Source organism: Argiope bruennichi, chromosome 1 (assembly GCF_947563725.1).
Source record: "Argiope bruennichi chromosome 1, qqArgBrue1.1, whole genome shotgun sequence".
NCBI lineage: Eukaryota > Metazoa > Arthropoda > Arachnida > Araneae > Araneidae > Argiope > Argiope bruennichi.
In genome coordinates this window covers 112,703,068-112,715,290 of record NC_079151.1, presented here as the reverse complement: position 1 = coordinate 112,715,290, position 12,223 = coordinate 112,703,068, and the positions used below count along the sequence as shown (strand labels likewise).

The 12,223-nt window shown below is 26.7% G+C and overlaps 1 protein-coding gene across 2 annotated transcripts in view; it reads left to right on the top strand.

Moving 5' to 3' along the window:
* Window positions 1-1,941: 1,941 nt before the first annotated feature.
* Window positions 1,942-12,223, top strand: part of LOC129978667 (leukocyte tyrosine kinase receptor-like) — a 227,768-nt gene continuing 217,486 nt past the window's right edge. For both annotated transcript variants that reach the window (XM_056090653.1, XM_056090654.1), the window contains exon 1: window positions 1,942-2,528. In XM_056090653.1, coding sequence (XP_055946628.1) covers window positions 2,315-2,528 — 214 coding nt within the window. In that variant the 5' untranslated portion in view covers window positions 1,942-2,314. The remainder of the gene's footprint in view (window positions 2,529-12,223) is intronic.

Genomic DNA, 12,223 nt, shown 5'->3' with positions numbered 1-12,223 from the left:
TCACAGTAATTAAAAAAAGTGTAAAGTTACTACAAAAGGGGGAGCGACTTTAATTTTTCTCGCAATTTAATTGTTAAAAATAATTTTTTAAGAAATGCTGAACGTATCAAATTATGCATAATAGATTTAATTGAAATGCAAGTGATATTCCCGTCTAGTAAGTTGATCACAAAAGGTGGCTACTTTAAAAATAAATTATTTGGGGATAGTGATTTTAAACCAACATAACCAGCATGGCTTGTTATTTCTAAATTATTAAATTATAAGAAGAATTATAAATTTATTGAAATACGTTCTGCAATGAAATTGCTTTTTGATTTTTCAATCGATTTCGGATTACAAGAGAAAAAACACAAACGTTTAAATCATTAAACAGATAGGGATTGAATCACACTTTTTTATAATGTTTTTATAAAACCACTTCATTTATAAGATTTGTTACATCTCAATTTGGAAACTGGATCTGCACAATAATTGTGCTTTAAAATTTTATTTTCTTTATCAGTGAATGTCTGATCTTAAGTTGAAGATAACCATTTTTTAAATTAGTTCTGTAGTTTTAGTTAGAAGAACGTTATTTTAAGGTAAATTTTTTTTTTTAAATTCTATATTTTAAAACATCTGTATTTTTGTTTGATGTTTGTCATTCAAAATTCTAAACTCTCTCTTGTGCTGCTGATATAATAGATCAGTCTCCAATTTTGGATGCAAAGATTTCAAAACCATATTCCTATTATTTACATATTGCTATCTATTACTTTTATAAATGTTGCCAGCTCAGGTCTTAACAAAAAGAAAACAGCGGAGTGGTCTTTCTAGCATGCTATCTAATAAACTTATCATCCCAGAGAACGCCTTTACATGGAATTGGCGACAATCATTATGAAATATTAATCTTTGGAGTGAATTCAGCCTTTTTACTGAATCTATCATGAAGTTTTTGGCGAGATTTACGGCGATTAATCCCTGGAATGTGGTTAAAAGTATTCGAAATATGAATTTGGATTTTAGACGCTTTAATCCCAGATATTCGAAACAAAAAATTTCACACAAATCTAGATTTGTAATCACAAAATCCCATGTCGGATTTAATATATTTAAGTCATTGTGTTTTTCGATTATAGTGTTTGCATGTTTTTGAAAGTGCATATCGACAGACCTTCAACCGGTACCTGGATTTGGCTTAAAATTTGGCATGTCTCTACACTATAGATGTCAAATCTGTTCATCGTAATACACATGTTTTAAAATATGCATTGTTTTGTAACCATCATTCTCTTATATTCGAATAGCCGGTCAGACAGACTTCCGTTGAACAGATTTTACTGAAAATTAGATAGAAATATGCAAATTTGGTGCGAAGACTATAATTTAACAAAATCAAGAGACTTTAAGAGACCAAAGACTGTAATCAAACTTCAACCTTCTAGCTGAAAGAGTTTTAGAGTTATCTTTGTCACAGACAAACAGATATTTTTTAAAAAAATGTGTTTTTCGGAGGTCTAAAACGTGGAAGAATCTCGAGTTCCAATTTTTTGACGATTACTATACTTTCTCTATACTACGTAGACGAGAAAATAAAAATTTAATAGCAGCTGAATCTTATTCAAATGTATTTATATCTCAGGTTAAACAGTTTGCCTTGTTTAGCGTAATGTTTTTAATTGAATGCAAACTGTCAATTGTGCAGTTAAGAAGTCGTTTGCCTTGAATGAAAACTTCCGTCTCCTGATCACCTTTTCGAGATCAAAAACCGTCTTCAGAGGGAAAAATTAGCTGCGTAGAACTTCAGGCAGCGAGAGAAAAACAGCCTTTACAAAACTTCACTCTATACTTTTCTACTGCACTTGGCAGCGAGCCTCAAACTGCTGCACAGCACTCCTGCCATCTGGCGGTCACGTGAAGCAACACGAGCTCCCATTTCCCACCATCTTTCCCAGGAATAACGCCGGTCGGGCACAAAGCAGCATCGGAATGTCCTTTTTCCCGCCGATTTTTGCTCTGTCCTCCAGCAGGACAAAGTTCGCTGAGTTCTACGTGCTACAAGGACCTCCTCGACCTACCATTACATAAACTTTTCGTTGCGTTACGTTGCTGTACTTTTAGCAAGAGCGAACTGCCGATTTCCCTGCGTGCAAAATCTTCCTTCCCTCCCCCCTTTCTGATCCGGTTGCCATGGCTACCAACTGACATCACCGAGATGCCGGAGATGGCAAAGGATGGCCGTTGTCTTAGCCGCATCCATCCCTACACCGGTCGGAATTCCACGAACTGCTCTCGAGTATCTGTCTCTGAAATTTGAAGAGATTGCCCAATGCTGTTGTCGGACATGATGGGCCCGGGATGGTCATTCTGGGTGGGCACTGTCCTGCTTCTGGCGGCCGGATCTGTGTTTGGGTTCGACTGTGAGTTTCCAAACAGGGAATGTGGCTGGAACTGGTCCGAGGCTTGGACGTTGCTTTCTGCCGCCAACATCTCGGCTTTGGGTCCGACGGCGCCTCAAGCGGATTCGGAAAATAATGTCAAAGGTCAGTGGCTTTTCTGTACCTTTTTTGCGAGGGCGACATCCCTCCTCTTCATACCTTGTTTTTTTTTAGTTGTCCGTCTTCCCGTCCCAAGACGGTAATAGTTGTGGGTGGGATCCACTAGATGTCACTTGATTCTTTCCATACAGAAATTTGTAAACTCGGGTTTAGTGATGCCAATATCCATAAGAAAGTTATGGAAATTTCTTTTGGAAATATCATGCATACTTTAAATATCTTTTGTTAGATTACATAATTCTTCCGTTTTTATGTTGTGTTCTTTGAGAATTGGTATAAATTACGTTGTTAGAATTAGTTTAGATTAATATGATGCTAGATAACCTTAATGATTTTATTATTAGCGATAATACAGTTAAAATGTTTTATAAAACAGTAATATAATGAGTTACATCCTAATTAAGTGCACCATACGAACTGCATGAAGCAACAGTTTTAGCATGACAATGTTTATAGACTGACATACTCTTTGCAAATAGCGACATGTGTGTCTATATGCGTAGTAGAAAAAAATGCTTTAAAATGCTCAACAAGACAAGTTTTAGGGTCTAAAATTTATTATTTTTGCTTATTATTGCTTATTAAGCTATTTCTTAAATAACAGGTATTTAATCAAAAAAAAAAATTCAAAATTTATTAGCTTTTTAATTATAAGTGAATTAAAATTTAAAAAAAATAATTTCAGAGAATATTATTGACTAAAATTTTATTGTTACAACACTAAAATTAAAAAAAAAAATGGATGAAATACGTATGTTTTAAAGAATAGGTCAAAGTTGCTTTGGTTCTTTGAATGCTTATTTTACTTCTGCAAAATATTTTCTCTTATTAGCAAAATATTTGCTAAATTTTTAAATGATACTTTTGATTGATTTGATATTCAATTCACATTCATATCCATTGTAAATATATTAAAAACATTTTTTTTTGTTTACAAATAATGCTGCCATATAAATAAGAGCAAATATAAAAAAAATAAAATCTTGATAAATGAATAAGTCATAAATTATCATGTTATGATGTTTCGAATAAAAAGACTCAAGTGTGTCTTAACTTTTTCTTTGTTTAATTGCGTACTTTGTTCCTTCTATTCTGGTTTTTAAATACTTAGTAAAAGAGATAGCTAATTACTAGATAATCTATCTTCTTGTTAACAAACATGCTGTTGAAATACTATTGATAAAAAAAATAGTATATTGTCATGTGTCATATTAATCATACAAGATGATTGAGTAGTTAATGTTGATACTCTTTTTAATTTTTAAAATAATGCCTATTAAATTCATTTCTATTAGTATTAATAATTTTTATTTAGTAAATTACTACCATATAGTTTTAAAGCAACATACAATGATGAATTATTGAAAATGATTCCTAAATTAAAATGAATTATACATATAAAGCATCTAAATTCATAAATTTTCGCAAATTTTACAGAATTTCTCCATGAGTGGATTTGATTCAGTTTCCAACTTAAACGATTTTTAGATAAGGAATTAAATAGATTTAATTTCTAAAGTTAGTTCTTCGTTTTTTTAAATAAAATTCTAGTTTAATTTTTCTAACTATGAAAGCCAAACTTTTATTCATAATAAACACAATGTTAATTTTTTAATAATGCAAATTTTATTTATATTGTTGAAAACTAGGTATTTTATTAAGTAAACAGACTCCATGGTTTTAGTAAATTACAGCATTTTTTATTTTTATTTATTTATTTATTATTATTATTATTATTTTGGAATTTTGAAAATAAATCCGTCCAATTTGACTGTGAGCATATGAACACGCTAATTAAAAAATTAGAGCCAGCCAGTTTTAGTATGTGAGAATTGCAAATCAAGTTTAATTTTTGTGCATAATTCGTTAAAAATATATACAAATAAGTAATTACCTAATTTCCATCATTGTAACATGGTAATTATAGAAAAGTGAGTACTATTTTTTACAAAAATTAAAAAATAAAATCAGGGCATTTTTATTTACATTGAGTGAAAATACATATGTAATTTTATTTATTAAAATTATTTATCTGAGCATTGCAGGTAATTTCTAGCTAAACTTTATGCATATTTTTGGCTGCTATTTGTATTTACTTAGTTGTTGCCATTTCGTCCGATGAAAATTTTGAATTATTTTTTATCATGATTAGAATCGTAGATAAATTTAAAATTTGTATTCAGAAATCAAAAAAGGAATTAATCGGCAATAAAAAATTAATATTGAAACAACGGCTCCTTAAGCGCAAAAGATTTCTCTTTATATTATAAATTTCCCAAGTAATAGCGTAAAAAACATTAAAATTGCAAATGAAAAATATCGTTTGCGAAAAAGTAATTTGCATATATTCAAAGAATTCACTTTTATGGATTGTAGATGCAATTTCATAAAACGGAAGAACAATTTCTTTAAACCAAATGTTATTTGTGACATTCATGTATTATATAAAATAAGTATGTGAAGAACATAATTGATTTTCCTTTTACCTGACTGCAAAGGTAAAGAATTTATGTTAAGAAGTAACATAAGAATGATATACGGTATGAAAAAATCCTCATCATATCCTTGTAACATAAAGATTAAATAATGATAAGAAAATTATTTTATTTTTTGTCTTTTAAAGGTCGATTTATTTATATTTGAAAATAAAATAATTACCAACAAATTTTTGTCATTATTAAAAAAAAATAAATGTTTAATTGCCATATAATAATATTTCTAGCAAACAACTCTGCAACATTTGGATTTAATTTATTGCATTGAGCCGGGATTTTATGAAAAAAATTCTCTGCCTGTTTGATATAACTTTATATTTAAAAAATTAACTATTCCTCAAATTTATTTCTGTACAATTTTTTTTCTAAAATTTTTTAAATTGTATTCTGCAGCAATGCATTTAATTGTCTCAGAAACTGTATTTATATACACTCATATTACGATGATATTAAATAAAGCTTTCTTGTGCATGTTATTATTGCAAAAATTTAGAATGAGTTTTAGAAAATAATATAAAAAAATGGCTTGAAATTTATTTAAAAAAATTTAAATTATAAAGAAATTGTATTGTTTTTCTATGAGTTATACTGCCTTGCTTTTATATGGAAGCAAAACTTTTTTTCTGCAAACTTTTCTCATTATTATAAGGAAAACTAATTATCATATTGTAGTGGATCTCTTGGAATTGTTCAATTTATTGGATTTCTAATGATAAATTTCCAAGTATTCACTTTATTATATAAAATGAGTTTATATAAGGAGCATTCAATGCCTGTTTTCATGGTGGAAGCTTTATTTGATATTTTATACGATATCTGTTTATTTATAAAATTATTATTATTATTATTTTCACATTCTTTGTGAAGGGTTTTTATTTTCTATTAGTAATAAATTGCTGCTTTGTTTACATGTTTTTTATGCTTTTATTTTTGTTTCATTTTATTGTAAACAAATTCTTTTGAATTGTTGTTAGTTGCAGAGAGCATTGAAAGCTTATTTAAACTTTTTTCAGTAAATAAGAGATTATTATTTCTTTCTTTCTGTGTTTTTGGGGGTTATTCAAACTTTTCAGCTGTGCCTTTATTTTTATGTTTCTTTTCAGACATTTTAAAAAAAATACCTAAAATATCTAATCTAGATTGTTTAAATTTTGCATGACTTTTATTTTTTTAAACAAAGTTTATAATGGAAACTTTTATTTTTATAAAAAAAAATTATGAAAACTTTTATTTTTTCAAGAAAGTTTTTTATGGAAACTTTTACTTTTATATAAAAAAAGTTTCTTTTATAATATTGAGACGATAAATAAACTGAAATGTAGCGAAATAACAGTTTGTTTTAAGTGGTTAGAATTTTATTTACTTTTCAGAACTTTTATTTAAATGGTATGAAAAAAAAATCCTTTGTTGGAAAACAGTCGATATTATTATTATTATTATTTTTTTTTGCTCTTAAGTTCTTAAAATTGAAAAATAATGTTTTAATTATAAGCAAAAGCCTTTCGTTAGACAGTGCAATAGACATAAAATGCATTGATGCTACTATTATATCAAATTTTCATAATCAAAATTTGAAATGTGCATTTTTTTTGTCTTTGTTTCTACTAACTATAAAGGAGAAACCATAAATTAGCTAGATGGATAAGATTAGGTTTATTTTTTGCTTTAAAATTATTAATACGTATCACACTTTGGACTAAATCGATCAATAGTAAGACATACTGTTTTAGGTTTTAATAAAACTACAATGTTTACGTATATACAAAAGTCATGGGGATAAATTTTTACATTTTGTTCTGTTTGCCCAAAATGTTGATTTTTTTCTACCACGCAACTAATCTTGTTTAATAAAAATTTTGAATTTAGAATGGAAACAAATTTAGTTTAGATTTAAAATAGTCTATATGAATGAAAGATATCATGAATCAGTTTTCATATGTATAGTAAGTTATGTATGTGATATATTTCTGTCTATTTATTTAATTTATTTTCTAATTTATATGATGAATATTATCTTCAAATTGCATCCTATATTATGACTGATGCGATATAGGTGAAACAATTCATATTTTAATATTGTTATACAGGCAAATTGTTGCACTTTGAGATGCCATGTAGAGTACGTAGTTGCTTCTTATCTTAATAATACGTGTTCAATAAAAAAGTTTTTTAAAGGTTTTAATTAAAAATTAAAGAAAATGTTATTTATTTTTCAAAATAGCTTTGAAGTAAAAGCATCACCCATAAAAGCTCATTTTATATCACTTAAAAATTCTGAAAATTAAGATTCCTGTCATATCAATTTTATTTTCGCATATTTTTTTTTCTGATTTGAAAACATTTTTAAATATATTTTGCAACAACATTTTTAATAATCTTGTTGTATTTATACACAATCGAGTGGGACGATATTAAGCATTTCTTCTGTGTGCAAATTATCTCAGCTGTATAATTAAGAGTACATTTAAAGAATGATATAAAATTAAAAAAAAGATTCTTTGAAAATGAAATAGATTTTACTGATAAAAGAGTTTTTAAATTTTGAGAATAAAAGAATGTTTTTTTAACATGATAATATTGTTCTGACAGGCATTTTTTCCCTGTTAATTGTATGATGTAAAAATTGTTACAAATGAAAAGAAAATGTTGATATGATCCTGTCAAATGAATCAAATCCAAAACATTAACATAGTAAGATTTCCAAACGAGAGACTCAGATTGCTTTAATTTTTATAACCTTAGCCAGATTTACACATCAAAAATTGTGTGGCCATTTTATTGACAGCTGGGACGGATAAATAAAGTGTGACTATTTAAAATAAATAATTCAAGTGCAATGAATCATTTAATTTTAGAACGGGGGGGGACAAGATTCAAATCATATTTGGAATTGAAATTATATATTTCTTTTTTTAAATATCTGAACATAAAATTAGGGTAACATTTATGCATAACCTAAGCATGTCACAGTTCTAATATTATTTGTTTATGTTTTTCTTTTTTTCTTTTTTATTTATTAATACCGTACAGGTAATTTACATGATAAAATTAAAGTTTAGAGCAGTGTGTTTTCAAACAATAATTTATATCTTGATCATATTCTTCTTAATTTATCATGGTGTCAACAAATTTTTTTTCTCGAGATTAGTACCTTTTTAACGGTGACATAGAAAATGGGAGTATTGCAGTTTTTAGCTCAAATTTAATATATATATATATATATATATATATATATATATATATATATATATATATATATATATATATATATATATATAGCAAAAAGAGATTAATCATATTGTAATTATTATACGACCTTATTTATTCTCCATGGCTTTATTTGTTTATTTGTGCTTTCCCAAAATTTTTCATATATTATTAGTCGCCTTTGACGACCATCTGGATCGCTGAGATAATTGATCGCAAGAATTTCATTTAAATGTATTCAATTAATTGTATTACTTGTTAAATTCCTCAGAAAACCATTTTTAAACTTTATACTTTGATAAATATGTATTGTTTAAGAAGCCGTCCATTGTTATGTTCATTGTGCTATGCATCTCCTTAATTTTCCGCCATATCACTTCAGATTTGAATATTATTATGAAATCGAAGCGGTCAAATAAAACAAATGTTTTCTTGCAGAAATTATTACATTCATTAAAAATGGACGAAAAGTTGAATCATTTAGGACTAAAGTTATGTGTACTCTAACAAATATGCTTTATAAAATTTTAATAAAAGCGTATTTTAAATACATACCTACTCAGCATGGAACCTACTCAGTATTTAGTGCAACAATGGAAACGGTATAAGTTTTGTATGCGGAATAAATTAAAAAAATATTTTAAGTTTATTGAAAACAGTTTGAAACATGTGCTTCACCTAACTTAAAACCTTTGCAAATATAGTTGATTGAATTTTAAAATGATATAAAACTTATTGTTACGTTATAATATGTTGGCAATTATCATGGTAAAGGCTCAAAATTTCGCTTAATTTTTAATTAATAAAATTGCTAATTATAATTTCAAAAAATATTTCCAAAGATGCACAGTTTCACTATCTATAATATATCTATCAATTTGGTCAAATTTGTTATATGTGGACCTAACGGTCTTCCCTATAGTAAGCCAACACAACACACACGTTCTTCTTTATTATTAAGAAACGCATAGGGGGGGGGGACTGGATAATCTTATTTAGAATTTGGGCTGTCAACATAGATATATATGAACAGGATGAGAAATTCATGCTAGAGGATAGGTTAACTGGAATTTTAAAATGTTATGTCTGCTTTTTAAAAAACTGTGTGCACTTTTTTTATATTCTCGTATATTCTCGTATACAATAAACAGAAGCAATATGGATAATAAAATTGTTTAGTAATAGAAAGGCTATTGACGAGAATTATCCACATCTGTGTGACAAACGAATTATTTGAATGACACTCATGAAAATATTTTGAAAATATTCAAAACTATCCTTTTCAAAAAAATGATTGTAAATTAAAAAAAAGTTTCATATATTTGATGATTTAAATAACATTTTAGGAAACTATAAATCGGGGAAAGAGTTTTTTTTTTTATCGTCTGAAATTTAATGTCACCAACTGAAATAATTAGAACTAAAATAATTTAATAGCCTTATTTTCTCTTTTGATTTATATATTATATCAGTTTTTAGTTTAATTAAAGTTTCGATAAATTCCAAGTGAATTAGGTAAAAATATTATTATTAGACTAGTTACCTATCTTTGATGACTAGATGGTTAGTCGGAATCAATGGTTTTTAAAACTTTGTTATAAAATATTTTGTGTAACTTTGGCTTAATGGAGTTAACAGCAAAATATATTTAAATTTCAAACTTTTTTAGATATATAATTCATAATATTTTAGAAGTCTTACACCTTTCTATTGATCGTACTATGTACTTTTATTATTTCATATCTAAATTTTTATACCTCCAAATATATCACAAGAAACAGCAACATTGATTAAAAAGGAGAATTTGTTAAAAGTTTTTCTCTATAGCTTGTATCTGCAGCTAACAATAGCTTAAGAACAAGAAAATTTCAAGAACTTGTAAAAAAGCATATCTTATTCTGAAACTCTCTCTACATGATAGAATAAGTCGAATCTTCATATTTTGATCATCAGCAATGTTAACAAGCTTGGATGAAGTTAAAATAGTAACAATAAAATGATTTAAATTTCTCTTTAACAACGGAGTGTACTGTTGTAAAATACCTTTAAAATATTTTTAATTCTTTTTAAAAATTGGAAGAAATTGTACTGCAAAAATTGACGTCATTAAAATCCATTAAACGATATAAATGATAAAATTAATAAGAAGATATAAAAATTATTTTTGTGCAATAATATCTTTGTAAGTTATTACGAAGAAAATATTTCTTAATTTTAGTTAACTTAAATTACAATTATAATTAAAATTAAAAAATTTTCTCTGAGCTGTACGCATTCTTCTAAGTATTTAATGCTCAAGATTCATAAAAATAAATCAAAGGTTTGCCTTTTAAAGCGCCAATACACACACACACACGCACGCACGCACGCATGCGCGCACCATCATTTTAAATATGAGTATAGATAAGTATTAATTTCAATGCGCTTGAGAACTGTATTATGGGAAACGAAGTAAAAGCTGAAATAAAAATAAAAGAAAGAGAATCGAATATCTCCAAAATATTGCAACATGATAATATTTTAAGCTTGATTAAAAAAGTCGCTACGTTATTTAGAAAAATTTTCTTTTAATTATGGTAACAATAATGCGCACAGAAAAATGAATTTAATATCGTTGCAACATGTATTAATATAAATTCAGTAACAAAAAGAATGAAGAGTAATGCAGTAAAATATATTACAATTTTTTTTTAAAGAGTTGTAAAAATATTTTTAGAAGTATACGAAAATAAGATTGTTTTAATTTTTATGTAGTTTTGTATGGTGCGATATTTATTTAGAAATACCCTGAGGTAATTGAGGAAAAGTGTTAACTTTCTGATTAATTTTTAGCCTTAACTCTAATTCAAATATTTAAAAATACTTTTTAATAGTTACTACCCAAGAATGAATTACATAGCAAATTTAGTAGCCGTAGACGCAACGGTCTACCTTGTGGAGTGTTTTGAATGATTTTTTTATCATATACATCGAATGATGCAATTTATAGGATAGTAAACCCAACCTTTGAACCCCATCATACTAATAAAGAATTTAATTTTGTTAGTTCAATTATATTAACATCCTTCTTTTAGGCAACAAAAGATCTGCTTTGAAATTATTACTCGTAATGTTGTATTTTGACCAGACTACGAGGATAAGAGTTCAAAAAATTTTAGCATCACTCAAACACTTTTTAATATAAGAATTCACCAAATGGTATTGCACTCTATGCATCGTTCTATTTTACAATAAATTTATTTGAATATTGAAATATTTCGTTAAAAACGGATTTTTTTATTTAATTTTTTTAGGGATTATTTTTAAAAATGGAGCAAAATGAAAGGATATTAATTATTCTTCTGATACGCATGACTAAGCAATTTTCAATATCCTATGCTAGGCAGGCTATAGGATGCAAAACTATCACATCTGACGTAGTTATTTCTTAGATAATAGATGATTATATTAAAAGAGTTTTTTTAAATTTTAATTAGATTTACAATTAAAAATTTAGCGAAATTTTATGTCCTTCTTTAATAAAGTTTAAATATGTCAATTTGAAAAATAATTTTTGTTTTGATTTAAAATTCAAAAACTAGTTTGTTTTAAAGATACCAACTTCAATTCCGTACATTTTTTGAAATGTTAATAATTTTTTTCATATAATTTTAACAATAATTTAAGGTAATATTTTTTGTATAATTTTAACAATATTTTAAGATAATATTTTATATTTTATTATCATGCAAACTATGAATGATTAAAATATTTCTTGCTAATATATGATCAACAGAAAAAATTAAAAATAATATAAATAAATAAATCAAAATTTAAACAGCATCATGCTGTAATATTTTGAACAAAATATTCGCGTTTTTAAAATTTTCTATTAGAAATTCGCTTAATATTAGTTGAGTAGATATAGCCTTTTCAATACTTCAGGATTTTGTGGAGACGATACATTTCTTATCTAATCTAAAAATATCGAGTGGAGGT